The 22,525-nt window shown below is 48.3% G+C and overlaps 1 protein-coding gene across 1 annotated transcript in view; it reads left to right on the top strand.

Annotated features, from left to right (window-relative positions):
- The first annotated feature begins 14,848 nt into the window (after positions 1–14,848).
- LOC105037313 (stress-related protein-like) overlaps positions 14,849–22,525 on the top strand; it is a 38,867-nt gene continuing 31,190 nt past the window's right edge. The window contains exons 1-2 of the mRNA XM_073248483.1: positions 14,849–15,023; positions 15,163–15,390. Coding sequence (XP_073104584.1) covers positions 14,991–15,023; positions 15,163–15,390 — 261 coding nt within the window. The 5' untranslated portion in view covers positions 14,849–14,990. The remainder of the gene's footprint in view (positions 15,024–15,162; positions 15,391–22,525) is intronic.

Raw genomic sequence — 22,525 nt, forward strand, 5'->3', positions numbered from 1 at the left:
TCTAGCCTTAGACTAGAAGCCCAAGGTCTAAAAGGAAATATATTTCGTTGCCTTTGGGGTCCTCCTTTAGGTCTAGAATCCAGGACCGAAGGTGCTGCTTTAGGTCCACCGTCCACCCCATCCACTACCTTCAGGATCCTCCAATTCTTCAGCGGGTTAACCATCGCTGCCGCCTCCTCCTCCTCCTCCTGTTGTGCATCCTACACCTTTGAGAGGTATGGCCTCGAGATTGCCAACTCGTCCACCTCCTTTGAGATGCAAGACGACCCCTCCGCCGCTAGTTCGCCATCTCCGATCACCCGCTTTCCCAGCCGCTGGAGCCTGAGCACGAATGACAGCATTCTGGGGCCTACCTCTGGGTCGGAGAACGCAAACCCCAGATCCATGAGAACCCATTCACCTCAGATTTTAGCTCCGATAAGCTACTGCTGCCCCTCTCAATCCTTTTCCTTCTCTTCGAGCCCAAATTATTAGTATTTGATGCCTCAAGATTCAGTCTATGCTGAGCTCACAGCAAGGTCCAAGACAACAAATGGAGTCCAACAGCCCAAGATCAGCCTAAATGGAGTCTAAATGGAGAAGATATGCACAAAAGAAGGTGGCATGATTCACGGAGCGACAGAGACTGGTGGCGGGCTGGTGGAGGTCGGGGCAAAGCAAATGCACAGCGACGTGCGGGCTAGCCGTAAGCGCATGGGCTGGCTGTGGCCCAAGCCCAAGTGGGCACACGCAAGCACAACCCATGTGGATTTCTTACGCAGTCCATGCGCGGTGCGTGGATCGACAGTCCATGGAGAGGCTGCATGGATCGGGAGGTGCTTCCCAGTGGTTTCTCACGGTCCACCATGGACCGAACATGGTTTCTAGATATTTTTCAGGGTATTTGCACGATCAGATGGGTGCAGTTGGTGACGGGTGTGATTACAGTGAGATCCGACAGTCAGGAGGATTTTTAAACTTGTGATCGGACTCCTATCTCCATTTTGAACATGGATATTGGCCTTTAAGAGGCCCTATGGCGAAGCAGAGAGGAATCGTGGTGTACACAGTCGGCAGTGAATCCAGACGAGCAGTAGTCATGAGCAGAGTTTGATAGCAGGGGCAACAGATCTTGGAGGGACGTCAATAGAGAGTAGAAGCAGGGGCTTCAGACAGACTGTCAGGTAGCGGACAGCGATTGCTTCAGGGGTTCAGAGAATCTTCCTAGAGAGAGAGCTTTTATGAGGAAGAGCTTCTTGTGAGGAAGAGATTAGGTGTACGAAAGTTGAGGATGTGATCTCCTCTTATAATTTTTTTTCATAGTGAAGCTTGCATGCCCCATGGAGGCAAGTTTTTTGACTGATCCACGTATTTGATTGTGTTTCTATTTTTTTTTTCTGCTGCGATGTATGGTAACAAAAATATCCTATAGTGGTGGTGTCCTGGCTAGACATCCCCAACAAGGGGTATTAGAGTGAGGCAGTACTAGGGCGTATGTTGCGGCAGTAGTAATCAAGATTGAGGATGGAGAAGAGAGGCTCAATCAAGGTGGAGATCAATAGGTTTGATAGAAAGAATAATTTCTCCATATGGCAAGCGAGGGTAGAGGACGTGCTCATCCAGTAAGGGTTGATCGATGCTCTCTTGTACGAGAAAAAGCCAAACACCGTGAAGGAGAAGACCTAAGAGCGGCTACAGATGCAGACGGTGAGTACCATCTGCTTGTACCAGATGGATGAGATGGTGATATATATACTTGACGAGATTTTTTCGATGATGCTGTGATCGAAGCTCGAGGAGTTGTACATAACGAAGTCTCTCACCAACACTCTTCCTTTGGATACAGTTCTACCAGCTGCGGTGACTAAGGGACAGAGCATGCAGGAGCATCTAAGCAACTTCGTGAAGATCCTCACCATCTCCTCAGTATTGGTGAGAGTTGAGGAGAAGATCAGGGTGCTGGTCTTGCTAGCGTCGCTTTTCTCTTCATATGAGTCCTTGGTAACTGCTCTTTTAGTGAAAAAAAGTACCATCAAGATGAATAAGGTCACCACGGTGATTCTTCAGAACAAGGTTCTCAAAAGAGAGAACCCAGCTTTGAGCTCAGGCAGCAGCTTAGCTTTGGCGATTTTTGGAGGAGTAGGAGGCGGCAGACGGAGTGACAGGAGATCATGATGAGAGTGATCCAAATCCAAGACGAGAGATTTGAGCAAGATCAGATGCTATGGATGCAATGAGTTGGGGCATCGTGTCAAAGATTGCCCACAATGAAGAGATCGGATAAGAGCTACTGCAGTTATGGTCAAAAATAAGTCAGAGGATGATATCCTGGAGATATCTGACAAGATATCTACTTCTTCTCAGTAGTAGATTTTAGATTCTACATGTACCTATCATGTATGTTGTAGAGAAGAACAGTTTGACTTCCTAGAGAGTAGTGAAGGCACTGTTTTCTACTGGATGGATCGAGCTATGCGATCAGAGGCATCAAGACTGTTAGCTAGAGGACACATGATGGTGCAGTGAGAAAATTTAGAGAGGTCCGATGCATACCCAATTTCAGACAGAATCTTATCTCACTGAGCAGACTGGATTCGAGAGACTATAAGACGGTAGCTGGTGAAGAAATTTTGAAAGTATTGCACGGCGATAGGATTATTCTAGAGAAAAGAAGAGGATGAGAAGACATTACTATCTAGTAGAGAGCTCAATGCGAGGTGGAGCTCCATATGGAGGTGGATCGAACACGAGATGCGAGACTCGAAAGGATGAGAAGCGATATCGTAGAATGAGATTCTTATTGCTATGAAAAGATACCTCGAGCAGATCTCAGATCAGGAGGAGCACAGCATACGATAGAGATAGGATTGAGTGATCTGACTCGACTTTCATGTTTGTCCATCCATGATCAGCAGGTGATTACCTCAGGACATGGGATGAGGAGATCTAGAAGTTCTCAAAATTAGAAGGAGGTCGAATGTCGAATCGAGATGAGGATTGTTAAGATTTGAGATATCGAGATTCGATCCATATTGAGCCCACAGTAAGATCTAGGATGACGAATGGAGTCCAACAAGCTTAAAATCAGTCTAAACAAAGTCCATATGGAGAAGCTACATGAGAAAGAAGATGACATAATCCATGAAGCGGTGGAGGTTGCGGTGGAGCAAGCGTGCGTGGTGGCACATGGGCTGGCCAAAAGCGCATGGTCCAGCCCGCAGATGTGCAGGCACACGCGGCCATGGCCCACATGGATTTCTCATGCGGTCCACATGCGGTGCATGGACCAACGGTCCATGGAGAGGCTGCATGGATTGAGAGGCACTTCCCAGCAGTTTCTCACGGTCCACCATGGACCAAACATGATTTCTGGGCATTTTTCAGGGTATTTGCACGATCGGATGGGCACATTTGGTGCCGGGTATGATTGCGGTGAGATCCGACAGTCAGGAGGATTTTTAGACTTGTGATCGGACTCCTGTCTTCATTTTGAACATGGATTTTGGCCTTTAAGAGGCCCTATGGTGAAATAGAGAGGAACTATGGTGTGCGTAGTCGGCAGTGAACCTAGACGAGCAACAGTTGTGAGCAGAGTCCGGCAGTAGGGACAACAGACCCTGGAGGGATGCCGACAGAGAGTAAAAGTAGGGGCTTCAGATAGATTATCAGACATCAGACAGTGATCGCTTCAGAGATTCAGGGGGTCTTCCTAGAGAGAGCTTTTGTGAGGGAGAGTTTCTTGTGAGGGAGAGATTGGATGTACGAGGTTTGGGGGTATGATCTCCTCTTATAATTTTCTCTTTTCTCATAGTGAAGCTTGCATACCTTATGGAGACGAGCCTTTTGGCTGATCTACGTATTTGATTGTGTTTCTGTTTTATTTCTTCTTTCTTTCTGCTATGACGCATGGTATCGAAAAGATCCTGTGGTGGCGGTGTCCTGGCCAAACATCCCCAACAAAAATTTCATCACCTCTCTTCTCTTCTATCTCCCCTGCCTGACGAGGTTGGCCACAAAGGTGTGGATGTCTCAGACGTGGACAGATTTGTTGACGGAGGCGGTGCCAGGGAGCACAAGGGAGATGATCTCGTGGTCGTGGGCAGGGAGCACAAGGGAGGATTCAGGGTCGCGGACATCCCAGATGCGGGCGGTGTGATCGTCGAAGATCGATGCAAAGACGTCGGCCAGATTGGTTGCAGTGGTGAGGCCGGCAAGGTCGGTGCAAACGATTGTGGTGCCGTCAGGCTAGGTACTCACAGTGGAGGCCAAGAGAGGGAGGAGGAAGAGCATGCATAAGGGGAGAAAGGGTTTGGGCGGAGACCGGGAGAGTGGGACGCCGATGGGATTTTGGAATTGGACCGGCTTGATTGGACTCGAGTGGGGCTCGAGCTTGGGCTCGGGCTAGGTTTAGGCATAAAATTCTAAAATATTTTAGGATCTAAGCCCGGCCCGAAGCTCGAAAAGATATTTCAGGCTAGGCTTGGGTAGGTATGTGGCCCGACCTAGCTCTACCCATTTTTAGGCCTATCCGAGATAATCAGAAAATAAAATATCCTAAAAAAAATGGGAGCATCTCACATGTCAGTCCAAAAAAGTGGTTCTGAGTACTCTGCAACAAAAACAGCTACCCAATCAGCCGTCATGTTCATCTACTGAAAGATATACGTGATGATGAGATCAGCACATCCAGAAAGCAAAAATATGATATCCTGCAAGAGGAGATGACTAGCATCACCTTGAATATACCTCTGGAGCCAAGTAACAATGGTTGCTAAGTCACCCTGAATGACCAGATGCTCGGCGTAGAGGGATCGATGAGCAAAGGTGATCTCGGCCCAAACAGCCTGAAGCTCTATAAAAGGAACAGATGGGTCCCAGAGCTAGCTGCCTCCAGCTGCTACAAACCTAAAGACATAATCATGGATGACAAAACTAACGCCACCGCTCCTCCCCCTAACACTGCTATCGAAGTTGACCTTGAGGAACCTCAGAGAGGTGGTTTCTAGATAATGAATATCCGATGGGATGCTGCAAGAGCGGGGTAGCAGTCGCAGATCTCTATATCTCTCAGGTCAACATCAATCAACTTAGCTGTAGAGGCCAATGCCCTCTCCAGGATAAATCACGTGGAATACCTTCTCATCTCAAACAGTAGGCTATTCCTGGAGAGCCATATCTGTTGTGCAATGTAGGCAACCCAGATGCCAACCGGCCTCAGTCCTCTACTCTCGGTGCTCCACCTTAGTAGATCCAAGAAGTCCTGGGCAGGGGACTCAGACTGGAGGAAAGGTTGTACTCTCTCATCATACGCCACACCTATGCCATCTCAAGCAAAGAAAAAGGATGTGCTCAATCATTTCCTCCTCTCTGTGGTAGATCGGGCAGACGAACTGGATATCCATGCCTCTCCTTCTGAGAATAGATCTGATCGGAAGCCGCCTCCAAGCGACTTTCCAAAGAAAAAGACTCACCTGCGGGTGCACTCCGATCCTCTAGATCCACCCAATATCCAAGATTTTGGATAGCTCCCTTCAAAACCGACGATAAAGGTTAGCCGTCACAGCCCTCAGTAGGTACGAAGATCTTCAGACCCTAACATCCTGAGTACTTTGGGTCAGAATCATGAAGGACTGCACACGCTCTGCCAAACTCTCCCTGAACAGTTGGGTCAGGGCCATCAGGTCTCAACTCCGATCATCTTGGGTGATCAGATCACACACCCTCAGAGAGTCTCCTACCCTCGAGCTGATGAAGGTCGGCCATTGACTCAACTATATGCCTGCAATCTAAGGGTCCGACAAAATATTCACTGACCAACCATCTCCCACAATCCATCTAGTCAAAGGGATGACCTCGGGCACCTGTGCACAGATCTCCTTCCAAAGGAGCACCTCCTAGTCACATGGATCTCTGAACTAGCGATCCATATACCATACCTGATCCTTATCATCGAGCTCCACCAACTGTCAGGGTTAAGAAAAAAGCAGGTAGCATATCGGGCAATAAGGGCCTCCCACCAGCAACCAAGGATTGGATCCCCAATCTGCCATCTACTAGTGGCTGACATGCCGCATCCCAAGCCAGCAGGTGTATGCCACCACCTCCAGACCTCGGGCCCTACAAAAATCTCAGAAAGTGCTGCTCGATCTTCACCACCAAGGTCTTGAGAATGATAGTGTTGGAAAGAATGTAGACAGGTATAGCATTGAGAACTGACCTCATCAGGATAACTCTGCCCAGTATGGATAGCACTTGAGTGTGCCAACCCTCAAATCGCTCCTGGATCGACTCTTCCACCCCCACACATTCAGCTCTTCTAAGCCTGTAAAAAATTTGACTAAGTTTTAGGTGGAGATTTCTTCAAATTCTTGCAGACTTGGACCCATGATGTAGTAGAATGCCCACCAGTAGGGATTGGAGTTTGGGATCTTTTAGTTCCCACCCCTGAAGGGGCAAAAGGCACCCTGGCTATCCAGATCCAAGGGCCATCCATCAAGTTAGGATCAGTACCTTGAGCCTTTGCATAGTCATACGTATCTATAAGTCGATCCATTTTGCAACACATATAACATATCTCGGGCAAATTGATGTGGGACGACACTAGTTCTAGAGGATGCAAACAAACAAGATTAACAACAATGCAGCAGGTAACCAGCAAACAATGATAACGGAGGTGATTATATTAAAATTGAGAAGTGATTATTGTTATGCATGCAAATAGTTCAGTCCCCTAGATCTGGAAAAAGACTGTAGATGATTGAGAAACCATCTATGATTAGGGTATCAGATCACAATTAAAAAAATTCAGATCTAATTAATAAAGAAATACAGGATTAACTTTTACAATAACGATCTACTCAGAGATTCATTTAGAAGCAAGAGATCTCACAAACACATCGATGAAGACTTCTGGATGAGGGAGGATTCGGACGTTGAGTCAGGCTGTGGTTGTTGGCAATTCTTTTCATTGTCCAAAAATAAAGGGATTCGATCCGAGCATGCGAAGAATTGCCTACAATAATAAATTACAAAATCAATAATCCTAAAAGGAGTAGATCTTATCAAGGATGATGAAAATATAGGCGCAGAAAATGGATTCGTAAATGATAGATGATGGCGTAGGGAGGATGTAGGCATTGGGAAAGAGTTGATGTGTTGGGATCCTGTAGGTTAATGCGTTGGGATCCTGCAGATTGATGTGATACTTTGTTTTTCAATTGAGCAAAACTTATGAGAAAAGAAGGAAGAGAGGGAAAGAAGAGGGAAGACGGAGAGGGGGGGAGGAAGAAGAGAACTCGTGAGATAAGAAAACAGTTTTTTTTTTCCAATCAATTACCGATTACAAGACCATTATTTCTTCTTTTAAAAGAGAAACCAAACAACCTAAATAGAGTAACGTTGAGAAGGGTGTTAGCGATGGAGATGGATCATGAGTTTTGAGGAGGATATTGAGAAGGTGATAATCTGATGGCGTGCGATGAGAAGGACGATGGGCTTTTAGCATGAAGAGGCCATGGAGATCTAAAATCACTGTGAAGAGGGTGCACACACGTGAGAGGGCAACATTCATCTGGTTGTATGTCTTCAAATGGTATGCCAGAAAGAAAGAAAAACTGTTTCTCTTTATATGACTCAGGTTGCATCTAAATTTTTTTTTATTAATCTACATGAATAAGGATCAAATTCTTGCTTGATTAGTAGTGAAATCAAAGATCAAATCTCAAATAATCTGATATAAACGTTTACAGAGGTCTGGATGTGCGACCTTCTACTTCGCATGCACGTCAGACGTCGCAAGAAAGCAGGATGAACTTCGATCTTCGCAACCCAATCAAACAAGGGAGGAGATGTACTAGTATGACGCCTCATACCAGTAGGTGGGATGCCCAAGGAGGACCCATGCCCAAGGGAGAAGGGGCGACACTGAAGGGGAGAGGCTAAGGAGAAGAATGACTTCTCTCTTCTCACACCTCTCTTTTTCTTTCTCTCTTCTCTTAATCTGATTTGTTTGCTATGCATCCATAGGTAGAGATTCTCTCTATTTATAGATGAATTCTATGATCCAATAAGTATAGGAGTTCTAACTCAAATCTGATTTGAATTAGTCCAATGCTCATGAAAGAAGGATTTCTATATGAGATAGAATTGCCATCACTTATAACAACCACTTTGCACCCACTTCCTCTCCCACATGAGACGCCCCAAACTAGCACCATTCCTATTTTCTAAGTGGTTCATGACAAATACCTAAGTTCAGACTCTATTTCAGACCTGAGTTTAGGTTAGATCCGAGCCCGAGTTCGGGCTCTATTTTGGGCTTTGTTTGGGCTCGGATTCGAGTGAGACTCGGGCTGGACCAATAATATATCGAGTCCAATCTAAAAAATATACGGGCGGCCCCTACATTGAAGTCCAAATTCGATTCAAATTTTTTCAAGCCTAACCCATGGTCTAACTCAAAGTCAACCTGACCCAATAGGCCTCTGGCCACTCTGAGCCCAATTCCAACTATAGTCCAGGCCAAAAATAAACAAATATATAAGTTAATCTAGAAAATTAAATTCATGATACTTCTGTTGTGATCCATCTCGACCAAATATTAAGTTAATATAAGTTAATCTAAAAAATTAAATTCATGATACTCCAGTGGTGATCCATCTCGACCAAATATTAAGTTAGTACGGTACTGCATCGTACTGTATCGATAATAGCATGCGGTGAGGTGCTGGTACGTCCATTTCGGTACCGTATCCAGAGAGACTGGAGTGGCAAAGTGGGAAAGCACGAGGGTCCCAGCAAGGCTTTGGGACTCGGTGGATGCTACGAAGGTGTGGGAGCCATAGCGGGGCGTCAAGGTGTCATCATCAGCCGTCATCGCTGGAAAACAAGAAGGAATCGCTGGAACAAGACAAGAAAATAACTCGGAGGAATTTGAGACTATAGAATGGAGGGCGAGACAGGGACCCTGGGAGTCATCAGTCATTGTCTGAAAGATGAGGAGGGACAGAGGGACTCGAGAGGAAGGTGAGGCGAAGGGATCAGAGAGACAAGAGAGACAAAGGGTTAGGGATCAAGGTCAAAATGGAAGGGAGAGGTTATCTATCACCAGTAAATGGTTCCGCTAGGTTTTGAAAGGCTGAACCCTCCTGGTTCTGCACCAATATTTTGGTACATCTTAAATTAGATATATAGTTCGGCAAACTTTGCTGTAAATTCCTGCAACTTGTTAGATCCGAAATAAATCACTTTAACTTGGGTTGGAGCTGGAGCCAAGGGCCAAACTAGCTACTTGCTTGCTTGGCAGTGATGTGGGGTCAGGTTTTTGACATTTTTTTCACCTTACATTTTCCACGAAATGCGACTGAACCATCTGATCCGTTATGTGCTGTGATAGGTATTGTTATCAATTTTGTGTTCATTTATGCCCTCAATTTCCATGAGATTACATGGAAGCATAGTTTTATAACCCTTAATTCAATAGCACCATCACCATTTATACATATCTCCTCTGAGTTTCCATGCGCGTACTCTGAAGGTTCCACCTTCAAAGCAGCTCCACATATTTGTGTTTGAAGGGATTTTGTTTTCCTTTGCTTTTGGTGGTGAATAATTACGAAAGTTCTCGCAATTGCTGTTTCACGGTTTCTTTTTATTTCTAAAAAAAAATGGAAATTGGAATCGTTCTCACGAGGTCACTTTCTCTTGAGACACGCCGAAGAGTAGACCCCCTTTTTTTTTTAATGGAATGGAAGGATAAATCCACCAACTATTAATTAAAAGAGAATATTTATATGAAGATTCATGATGCAGTGACTGCACTGAGGAATCTTACCGGCCCACCAAGGTGTTAATTAAGTCGTGATAGTTCCAAGAAACTGAACCTAACACTACCACATTTGTTGGCAATTTTATAGTGCAGTAAGAGACTATAAGAGTAGACACTTATTCGAGCCTTTCTACCACATTGGTAGGCAATTTCTGGTGCAGTAAGAGACTAAGAGTAGACACTTATTCCAGCCTTTCCATTAATCTTAATTTATTAGTTGAATTTTAGAAATTAACAACTAATAATATGCCAATGAACTCTAAATTCTCGCCAACTTCCAACTATTCAAGTTTAAGTGCACTGCTATGGTAACTCAGAAAAATCACTTAAAAAAAAGGTAACCCGGGTTTCGTGAAAAAAGTGAATGGTGTTTGCGGGTATTTATCATAAGAACAAAAATGCCGAGTACATATAGGTGCATCCATGCACATGGCCACACAACGTCTGACTAGTCTCTTCATGCAAGGGCTCCTAAGGCAGTACGCTTCAGTTATTTAGTTTATCAGGGTTTCATCATTAATGTTGGAAGGATACAAAAATAACAAATTATGGAGAAATCACTAATAAAAGAATACCATTCCTTAGAACTATGGTGTTCAGATCTAATGATTTGTTAGCCACAAATGAAAAAGTAAACTCATCATACTTGGTTGCACAAACATTGGTATTCTAAGATTCTCTGAATCTTTAGTCACAATAGTACAACCTATAAAGTCTTAAACACACAGAAAGTGAAAATTAATATGCATGCATGCGTGGTGTGTGTGTGAAAGAGGAGGGTGAGATAGAGCGAGCTAGGGTTCTTCTACCTATTTTCTGCACTTCTCGTATTAGCATCAAGGGAAAAAAAACCCTTCTCTAAATTTACAATATTGACATCTGACGTGTAAACAAAATCAAAACTGAAACCTAAGAGAACGTATATATATCATGCTTTCTTGGTACAAACATGCATCTAGATCAAGAACTAGATGTCCTTCATTACATCTTCAAGAACTCGGTTGCTGCCTTCCTAATCTTATCACTACACGAATCAAAATTATCCTTCAAACCATCAATACCTTTCTCAACCTCTCTTGCCATAATATGCCCACTTAATATCCCTATCCTCACCGCCATCTCCTCCTCCTCCCCGCCGATCACAAAGTCCACGCGGTCCAACATCGCATCAATGTCAATCTTTAACTTCTCGAAAGTCAACCTTACGTTCTCCAATTCATGCACCGCAAGCTCACGCATTTTTCGCATCGCCGCTACAACATCCTTCTCCTCCTGCAACGAGCCCTCCCACCGTTCCAAACCGAGCTAAAAAGCGGCTCGACAACCTTCATGGCAGTGGCGGACGCCGTGGCTGCTGCGATCGCGGCTGTGGCGGAGACACCGCCAACGCGAGTATCACCGAGCAGGCCAAGACCGCCACGATCCCTGCCATGTAGGCCACATCCCAAACCTTCCTCCGTTTCTTGAGCGATCTCAGCCTCTTCTTGAGCTCGTGATCCCTTTGACGCAGCTTGGCCAGTTGCGGCAGCCGCGCGCCAGCCTCCCCTATCTCGCCGAGGTTTGCCTGCAAATGGGTCGCCCAACGCCCTCGACTCCTTCAACTTGTCCACCGCCTCCGAGTACTTGTTGCTGCTCTTCTTCTTCTTCTTCTTTTTGTCATTCTTCTTTCGGCTTTCTCCTTCTCGAAGTCCTCGAGAGCCCTGCGGATAGTAGATAAAATGTGTTGGGGCCTGTCGAGACAGCCCTTGACACGGTGAGAGACCTCAGTGTCTTGATGGTATGGTCGAGGTGGTCATTTATAAAGAAGAGGAGGGCAGGGTTCTTCGAGATTTCCTCCTTGAGCTCGGGTGCACCGACGAGGCTAGGCTCTTCGAGAATGGGAGCAGGTGGTGCCCAGGAAGGGAGGCCAAGGGATCGGAGCTCCGCTACAAGCCGGTCGGTCTCCCCACGTCAACTGCTCTCGAGCTTACGACGTCGGGCTTGCTCGACTTGCAACCCATTAGAGACGATCATACAAAATCACTTTAGAAGCACTGGGATATCAAGGGAAACCCAGTTTAACAAAGCCTATCTGCATCATTTTTCTGGGTAAAAACTCTACAGCCTCCTTGCAATTATATATAGTTTTTTTTTTTTTTCAATTTGATGGATAACTACTCTATTACATCACCATATAAACCGACTGTAACAAGGTATATAGAAGCAGTACATACAATAAGAGAAGAAAGCAGCCAAACAAAAAAAATGAGAAGTTAAGCAATAAGACATCAAAATAAGAAAACAAAACTGTAATGAGCTGTAGGTAGACAGGCGCCCCGGGCAAGTATTATGGTAAAATATGGCCCGTGAGAGTGGCGGCTTATATAGCGTTTGGTTAGTTGGTGGAAGGGAAGCAACGGTTACATTTCCTGTTGGGGGTGGGGATCGGGTTGTTGTTTCAACACGTGTGCACAGCAAGGTCGTGTATACAACTACCGGACACGCGCCGAGCAGTAAGCAACCATTTAAGGAGGAGGGAAGAAATATTTGTAGCAACGGTGCTGTTCTTTATGGGTCGCCCATTATATCACGGATATGTTTTCCTTACAATTACTAAGAAAAGTATGGATGGTTTCCATAGGAGTTGCTTCCTTCGTTTACCAACCTTCCTTTCGGAGAAATTAACGTTTGCATGCAAGTACGTCGAAGATTACGAGATTCTTAGGTGACGTAGGCTTGTCAATTGGCAGCGGAAGGTGGACTGAAAAATGGCAGGAGATTTCTGGATGGAATTCGGCACAGCGTGATATATATAATACCTGGAGCTGATGGCAGAGCTGACGGAAGGAGCACGACCAGAAATCCAGTCGGGGGGAAAAGCCCTGGAAAGTTGGCTTAGGAGTGTACGGATGGTTTCAGCGGTAAGATCCAGCCTTTAATTAAATTTTGACAAAGACCTAATTAACACCAACATACAAGTGAAAAGAGAGTTGATCTAATCTTTTGTTGAGTGATTATATCTTAAGACTAGACCTAAATTAAGCTTATTTAAGCCTTGTTTGATACGGCATTTGAGCCGAGTTTAGGTCACAATTTCAAACCTTAGACCCAATTGAGAGTCATTTTTGTTCTTGTGTGCAAGTCGACGAATAAGGACAACGATCTATGCGTGTGAATGGTTGTGTGCTAGCCATGCCTTCTTTTTGTAAAAAAAATTAATCCAAATCTCCTTTCAATAGTCCCATGGTACTGGCAGGGATGGTATTTGGTTGATCATATATACATTCATGTTGGCAAGTTTCACCTCCATACCAACTGGTTTAATGCTTTCTAAACCTAAGTCTTTAGTTTTTGCTTTTACAAGGATTTTTTTTTTTTGAACATAAAAAACATACTGAATGCTACACATTTAGGGCTATTTGGATGATTTTTTCCTAGATATAAGTATGAGATAGGTAAAATACATTTACTAATTAAATTCCCGATATACATATTTTCAATATACATTTACTAAATTCCTGATATACCTATTTCCATTGATAAAAGATTGTTGAGAAACCTCTAAATACATATCATTTTGCATGCAAATATATACATATATATTTGACTATTTTTTTATGAAAGATTAATCCACTTTGAATGCCTTAATATATAAGATGCACTTGTAGAGTGTAGGATGAACTTCCACCAACTATTCCAAGTGGCTATTATGATATTGTAGTAATTTCTACTTTTATCTATAATTCTAAATTTCCATTGCCATAAATCAAAAACCAACTGTACTACGATGGTGATATGACAAATTACTGCTTGAAATTTTCATGATTAAGTCATACAAATCCCCAAGTAACCCATTTTTCAGGCATCATGCATAAGGCTCTCATTGATGGTTTGGAGGTTGATGGTGGGAGGGTTTTTGTTTCCTCTAAATGACAATTTTCTACATAATTACTCTAGGTAGATATTAGATTTCCTATTACCTAGTTTCCATTGGCATATTGCACAATTGCAGGTATACAAGGATCAATTTTATATGCATTTACTTTTTGTTTTTGCTTGGATAAAAAATATTATTTAATCAATAATCGAGATACTCCTACACATGAAGAATCTATTTTCATAGTTTTAACCCATGATTATGGATATAATGTAATGGTCATGTATATGTTTCACTTGATATATATCTGTCATAGCCGAATCTTGTGAAATCTATTTTCTGTCTAGACCCACTTATTTGCTTATCATCTGAGAGAAACAAATAAATTTTATCCTTTTTATTTTTCACAGAAAGAAAAATTTTGCATCATTGCATCTAATACTAAATTCTTGACAAATATGACAATCATGACAATATGGGTCATTACAACAAATTAATGAGATATGCGGTAGACAAACTTTCACTTTCTTGTAATCCATCATTCCTCAATCCCTTCCGTAGTATAAATAAAGCCATCAATCCCTTCCGTAGTGTAACATAATGTAACATAAAATTTTGAATTTGACTTGACGGAGTCGACACTTTATATGTCTTGATCATGCAAATGGGTCGTGTCTGGTCTAGATTCGAGACTATCATGTGGACCTGGACCACATTTTATCGTTGAACCTGACCGTTGGCTGAGTCTGTGGACTGCCGCGTAAACGTGCCCCCGTAATTGGAATTTTTTTTTTTTTTAAAGTTATTCGTGTAAAAGAGTACCCTCAAGGAGAAATATCCTGAAGCCGGCACGTAATTTCCGTCGTAGCCCACGGTTTTGCTTCCGGGAGTTTTCCCGAAGACTAACGTGGGCCCGCCATGGCGCTTCGATCGACAATGACGTGACATCTCATCCTCAACACGTGTCTTATCGCCCCACACGAGCCGATCGAGAGCCGACTCTGATTCAGTCCCCAGCACCTGGACCCACACATACTTTGAGGCTGGAACTATGCCACGTCAGAAGGTCCCAAAAATAAGTCACATCCGACTAGGCACGCAAAAAATACTTTTCACTTCAGCCGTCCGATGGAACGTAGATCGAACGGTCATGAGAGGGCGTTGTCTATAAGAAGGGGGCCTCTCGTTCGAATTTGTTTCCAACCTATCATTTTAGGGGGTTCCGTTGAGAACGTGAGATTCGCGGATCCAACTCTCGCTGCTCTCTCTCTACCTGGGGTTTGGAGCAAGGGTTCTTTGATCGTTCCGGATCGGTTGAATCGCTCGAAGATGGCCGAATCCATCCACAAATCCGATGAAATCGTAAGGAGTTCTTCCCTGATCTCTCAAGTTCTTTTGTAATTTTAGCGGGTCTGGCTTGATTTCTTGGAAGAAATCGAGCTTCGGATCGCCTTGGAGATGGCCCAGGGTTAGGGTTAGGATGGTTGGTTTTGTGATGCAGAGCCAGGAAGGGGGAGGGCCGAAGCTCAAGTACCTCGATTTCGTGCACGTGGCGGCGATCCAGGCTGTGGTGTCCTTGGCGAGCGTCTACGACTTCGCCAAGGAGAACTCTGGCCCGCTGAACCCCGGCATCCAGACCGTCGTGGGCACCGTCAAGACCGTCATCGGCCCCGTCTACGATAAGTTCCACGATGTCCCCCTGGAGTTCCTCAAGTTCGTCGATCGTAAGGTCAGTAAATTTCCCAGTCCCTCCTTTCCCGTCCTTGCGAGAGTTTTCTATGTCAGTTTCTTTTTGATTCCTCTTCTGAGCCGCCCGGGAGGTTCCCGTCGGCGGCGATGGCCCGCCGTCTTGGATCCCAGCGGCTCATGTTAGCGTCTCCCCGCTTGATCCACCGGCGCACGTTAGCGTTCCTGGATCCCGGGTGGCGCACGATACTGCGACGAGGTTCTCCGTTATGTGACGGCGTTCGGTTGCTCCTTGTTCGAAGGGCGGCGGACTTTGAAAGCTCTATCGTCCCGTTTGAAGCCCGGCGCGCGTTAAATGAATCGATGCTATACGGCGCTCTATGGAGAGGTAATTGTCTGGTCTTGTTGTCACGTGACAAGTGGGGGACTCGGTGCGGGAGCTGGAGCGGCACGTGCCGTCGTGCGTGAAGTCGGCGTCAGCCCAGGCGTACACGGCGGCCCAGAAGGCCCCCGAGGTGGCGCGGTCCGTCGCCGGCGAGGTCCGCCATCAGGGGAAATCATTTCTCCAAGGCAGCGATTTCATCCTCAGTGGCTCTTGAGGTTTTCCATTTGAAGCATCTTGAACCTTGCACAACTTAGAGCCCACAAATTGCTGTGCTCCAGTGGAGCCTCCAATGCCGACTTAACGAACCTCCGAGGGGGTGAATCGTTTACCGTTCTCTTGGTAGACTTGGACCCCTCAGCAACAGATGGAGAAGGAACCCTCCCTTCCCCGCCGCCTTGTATGAAGCTCCACCTCCTCTTGAGCCAGCGGCATCTCAATTGGTGAGTGGTTCATCTCATTCCAACTCACATCTAGACATTCCTTAGAGTACTTCGACGGTGATGCCCTCCCCAAGCCCACAGTATCAAAGATTTTACCGGCTCCCAACTCCACCGAAGAGGAAGCCCTAATCGGCTCCTTTTCCGTCTCATTCATATTGTTAGACTTTCTCACTTTATACTCACTCATATTGTAATGTCTTTTTTTTTTTTTTTTTTGACTAAAAAGGTTCCAAGTAGGTCCTTAATCCTGATGTTTCAAAACCAAAATTCTACAGGCTGGTTTTTTTCTAATAAAACCTTTATTTTAATACATGTCCTAAATTTAGTCTAGTTGAAACATAAACCTACGTGTTCTTCAACGTGTCCTAAATGCAGTCTAGTTGAAACACAAATCTTCTTCTATTCCGAGTTACAGATCCCCAACTCTAAAACTTAGACATTGGACTAGGGGAAAGGATGGTGAAACTTACGCCCTGAAGATTGAACGAAATGACACAGAATAATCTAACTCATTTGTTAACACATCCATATAAACTCTAGTGACATGAAGCCTATATATAGCCTACAACCTATATATAGGGAAAGATCAAGCAAATAACTAGGCAACTACCATGCTCTTTTAGTTTGGGTGCCCTTGTTTGAGCCTCTCAATTTCCAAGAAAATGCAAGGAAATTTAGTTTTTATCAGCCTCGGCTCAAACAAGACCTGCGCCATCTATGTTCCCTTGCAATTTCCTTAAGCATCCGGTCTAAAGGCTTCACCATCATCATGAAGGAACGCAAGGTGCTTACCCATTGAAATTTTGTCTTGTAGGCTTGTTGGGGAAATCCGCCGCCCGACCGACCGCCGGAGGGCCCGACCGCCCGACCAACCGCCGGAGGGCCCGACCGCCCGACCGACCGCCCGGAGGGCCCGACTGCCGGAGGGCCCGACCGTCCGACCGGCTGACGACCCGACCGCCTCCGTCGGACGACTCCGACTGACCGATAGGCCGACCGACCATCGGTCGAGGCGACCGACTGACGGGAACCATCAGCGGCTAACCGCCAGCTGTCCAACGGTCCGTCGCCGACTGGGGGTATGTCGGGCGTGACCATCCCGACCAGCCGAACCCCAAGGTTCAATGGCCGACTTACATGATGCTCGCCGACCAATGGAGGGGCCCGACACCACTTATCTGGCTACCGACTTTGGGTCGGTCGGCTCCTCCAACCGCCGTACAGCCGTCAGACGTTGTCAGCTCTGACACGGACATGCGGCACAGTTACCTAGGGGCATTGTCCCGCCGAGAGCCGGGTCAATCCTGGTGATTAGACGGCTACACGGCGACGTGACGTTTTCACGGCGGCTCTGACAGCCCACAGTGAGTTGACAGTTCCTCACTTGTCCGCGTCATTAATGACGGCGCCATACCTACTCCACTATATATACCGGGGAAGGCAACAGTGCAAGGGATCGATCCGCTCCGTCTCTCCCGCAAACGCAGGCTCGCCCCTCTTTCTCTCTCCCTCTCTCAGAGCTCTCTATCTACATTTCACTGTTGCCCAGTCACCTCTCTGACTTGACCGTCGGAGGGTCCCCGTCGGAGCCGCCTCCGGTCAGTGTGGACTTCCTTTTGCAAGTGCACGCTTCCCGGCGATCGGGCGACGAGGCGATTGGCCGCAACAGATTGGCGCGCCAGGTAGGGGGGACAGCATGACAAAGACAAGAGCTCAACGATCGAGAGTCACCGGGTCGGCGAGGCGCTCTTCCCGCCGGGAAGAGGCCTCCCCGCCCCCACCGGCGGCGGAGCCTAGCTCTCCGCGCCCTGCAGTGACCACGGAGGCCCAGATTGCGGCTATCGTACGGCAGATGACAGTGCTGACCGACGCAGTCAAAAGCCTCCAGCAACAACCGGCGGCCCGACCTATGCCTTCCAGGAGCAGCCGCCGACGGCCGCGCCGACCCCTGTCGCCTCCATGCGAGCGCTCCGAACAGCGCTCCCACGGAGAGAAGGAGGGACGACCACGGCGCGACGACCGACGGTCCCAGCGGCCCTCTCCTTCCCCGTTGGAACGGGCAAGGAAAGAGAAGCGGCCGCGCACACCGTCGGCCTCTCTCTCAGAATCTTCCGGAGGCTCCACCCCTGGGGTCTCCCAGCATCGACGAGCGGATGACTACGAGCGACGGTTCGAGGAAATCGACCGCCGACTCGCCAAACTGCAGATGGACGGTCAGAGGTCTTCGAACGACGTCGACTTCCAGACCGTCCAACCTCTCTCCCGACTGGTCCTCGACGAGCCGATTCCCAGTCGGTTCAAGATGCCGCATGTGGAGCCATACGACGGCTCCACCGACCCGGTCGACCACCTCGAGAGCTACAAAGCTCTCATGACGATTCAAGGGGCAACCGACGCTCTTTTCTGCATCGGCTTCCCCGCAACGCTCCGCAAGGCTGCCAGGGCTTGGTACTCCGGTCTTCGATCGGGCAGTATCCATTCCTTTGCGCAGCTCGAGCACTCGTTCGTGGCCCATTTCAGCACCAGCCGAAAGCCGCCGCGAACGTCGGACAGCCTTTTTTCCCTCAAGCAGGGGGAAAACGAGACGCTCCGACACTTCGTGGCGCGATTCAACGCGGTCACGCTCGAGGTCCGGAACCTCAACGAAGACATGGCAGTTTCAGCCATGAAGCGGGGCTTGAGGTCGTCCCGATTCACTTATTCTCTGGACAAGACCCTCCCCCGAACATATGTCGAGCTACTGGAGCGCGCATACAAGTATATGCGCGCGGACGAAGGAGCGTCCGACCGACGCTTGGCGGAGCCCAGGGGTCCGAAAGAGAAGCGGAGAAAAGGTCGGGAGCCCGCCGAACCAAGCAGGCCCCCGACCAATAGTCGGCTTTCTCCACCCGACAGATCCAAAAATCACCCCGACGACAGACCTCGAGGTCGGTGCGTCCCAGGTATGACTCCTACACTCCTCTCTCCGCTCCCCGTGCGCAGATCCTGATGGAGATCGAGGGGGAAGAGTACCTGCGACGGCCTCCGCCTCTGAAGGCAAAGGGCCTCGACCATCGAAAGTACTGTCGGTTCCATCGGAGCCACGGCCACGACACCGAGCGATGCATCCAGTTGAAGGATGAGATCGAAAATCTCATCCGCCGGGGGTATCTCGACAAATTTCGGAAGGGTCCGTCGACCCAACCGATTGCCGATCGACGCCCCCAGCCGACTGAAGAGGCGCCGACTAACCAGCCGACGGCCGGAGTCATCAACATGATCTCCAAGCGGCTGGGACCGGGGACGTCTACAGAGGGGGAGCCGACGAAAAAGCCGCGCCCGGACGACGTAATCACTTTCACAGAAGACGACGCTCGGGACATCCAGACTCCCCACGACGACGCTGTTGTTGTGTCGGCGACAATAGCCAATTATGATGTAAAACGAATTTTTGTTGATAATGGAAGTTCGACAAATGTTTTGTTTTACTCGACCTTCTCCCGAATGCGACTGTCAACTGACCGACTTAGGAGGATCCCTGTGCCCCTGATCGGCTTTGCCGGAGACACCGTCACGACAGAGGGAGAAATTACCCTGCCCGTGACGGTCGGCACCGAACCACGGCAAAGTACGGTCTCCCTCATTTTCGCGGTCGCCCAAGTTCCTTCGGCCTACAACGTCATACTCGGGCGACCCGGATTGAACGCCCTCAAGGCGATCGTCTCGACGTATCATCTCCTTGTTCGATTCCCGACCAAAAACGGAGTCGGGGAGATGTGCGGAGATCAACAGCTCGCTCGGCGATGCTTCCAAATCTCCGCTCAAAGCGACGGGACGAAGGATCCTCTGACAATCGACAAACTGGACCAAAGGGAGGAGGAAGAACGGGGTTTGCCCGCCGAGCAGCTCGGGGCAATCCCGATTGGAGAAAATCCCGACAGGAAAGTTTGGGTCGGGTCGCAATTGCCCGACACCGAACGTCACCGACTGGCGGAGCTGCTGACGGCCAACGCCGACATATTCGCTTGATCGGCAGCAGATATGTCGGGCATCCCTCCAGAAACAATTACTCATCGACTCAACATCGACCCGACAATGAAGCCGGTGAGGCAGAAGAAAAGGTCCTTCGTCCCAGAAAGGCAGAAGGCCATCGACGAAGAAGTGGACAAGCTGCTCGAAGCAGGCTTCATCCGAGAATCCACGTATCCCGATTGGCTCGCCAATGTTGTCATGGTCAAGAAAGCCAACGGGAAGTGGAGGATCTGCATCGACTACACCGACCTCAACCGAGCCTGCCCGAAGGATAACTTCCCACTTCCGAAGATCGACCAGCTGGTGGATGCGACGTCCGGATTTCGACTGCTCAGCTTCATGGACGCCTTCGTCGGGTACAACCAGATCCGGATGGCGTCTGAAGACGAGGAGCACACCGCGTTCGTGACTCCCAAGGGTCTCTACTGTTATCGAGTGATGCCCTTCGGACTGAAGAACGCCGGCGCCACTTACCAGCGACTCGTCAACAAGGTCTTCAAAGACCAAATCGGACGCAACATGGAGGTGTACGTGGACGACATGCTGGTGAAGAGCACGCAGATCCCGGACCATGTTCAGGATCTCGAGGAGACCTTCCGCACCCTTCGACGGCACCGAATGAAGCTCAACCCGACCAAATGTGCCTTCGGGGTGACCTCGGGGAAGTTCCTCGGATTCCTCGTTTCTCAGAGAGGGATCGAGGCCAACCCTGAGAAAATAAAGGCCATCCTCGACATGCGTCATCCGAACACCAAGAAGGAGGTCCAACAGCTGAACGGAAGAATCGTCGCTCTTAACCGATTCATTTTTCGATCGGCTGAAAGGTGCCTCCCGTTCTTCAAGACTTTGCGTCAGGCGAACGGTTTTTCTTGGTCGGATGAGTGCGAACAGGCCTTTGAAGACCTGAAAAGGTACTTGGCTTCCCCACCGCTGCTCGTAAAGCCGCAGGTCGGGGAGACCTTGTATCTCTACTTGGCCACATCTTCCGAGGCGATCAGTTCGGTGCTTGTTCGAGAAAATGAGTGCCGAACTCATCAGCCCATCTACTACATCAGCAAAGTGCTCCACGGTGCTGAAGCCAGATACTCGGAGACGGAAAAGATGATTTTTGTCCTGACCGTCTCCGCGCAACGGCTTCGACCATACTTCCAGGCCCACGCCATCGTGGTACTCACCAACCAGCCCCTGAGGGCCGTACTGCGTCGACCCGACACATCAGGACGACTCGCTAAGTGGGCGATGAAGCTTAGCGAGTTCGACATTCAGTACCGACCAAGGCCTGCCTTGAAGGCTCAGGTCTTGGCCGACTTCATCGTCGAATGCCCAACGACCGACCGAGGGTCGGGAGCTGAAGACCCGAGACGAGATACGATCTCTGAGCCAGACCCGATCTCCACCTGGGTACTCCACATCGATGGAGCCTCGAACGCTCAAGGAAGCGGGGTCGGGCTCCTGCTCACGAATTCGGATGGGGTGGTCACCGAATACGCCCTCCGATTCGACTTCAAGGCCTCCAACAATCAAGCCGAATACGAGGCACTCCTCGCAGGCTTGAGGATGGCGAAGGAGCTGGGCATCGACAGCCTCCGGGCATTCTCCGACTCCCAGCTGATCGTGGGGCAGGTCAAGGGCGACTTCGAGGCGCGAGATCCGACCATGATCAAGTATCTTCAGAAAGTGAAGGACGTCGCGGCACACCTCGAGTATTTCGAGATCTCCCACATCCCCAGATCGGAGAATGCCCGCGTCGATGCTCTCTCCAGATTGGCAACGTCGGCCTATGACTCCTTGGGTCGGACCTTCGTCGAAAATCTCCAGCAGCCGAGCATCGATCGGGTCGAAGAAGTGCAGCAGCTAACGTCCGAACCAAGTTGGATGGACCCGATCGTCCAGTACCTCACCGACGGGACCGGTCCCGAAGATCCCGCGGAGGCCAAGCGACTCCGATGGTCGGCGTCGCAGTATGTGATCATGGACGGCCGACTCTACAAGAGGTCGTTCTCCCTCCCTCTGCTCAAGTGCTTGGGACCGACCGACGCCGACTACGCTCTCCGAGAGGTTCATGAAGGAATTTGTGGGAATCACTTGGGGGGCAAGTCTTTAGCCTTCAAAGTCTTGCGACAAGGCTACTACTGGCCAACCATGAGGAAGGATGCGGCAGAGTTGGTCCGAAGGTGCGAGCCATGCCAGAAGTATGCCAATGTTCAGCACCAACCGGCCAGCCAAATCGCTCCCATTGTCGCTCCGTGGCCCTTCGCTCAGTGGGGAGTCGATATTCTCGGCCCCTTCCCACCGGCATCGGGCCAGAGGAAGTTTATCGTTGTCGCCATCGACTACTTCAC

The sequence above is a fragment of the Elaeis guineensis genome, chromosome 14, assembly GCF_000442705.2.
Source record: "Elaeis guineensis isolate ETL-2024a chromosome 14, EG11, whole genome shotgun sequence".
Lineage (NCBI taxonomy): Eukaryota > Viridiplantae > Streptophyta > Magnoliopsida > Arecales > Arecaceae > Elaeis > Elaeis guineensis.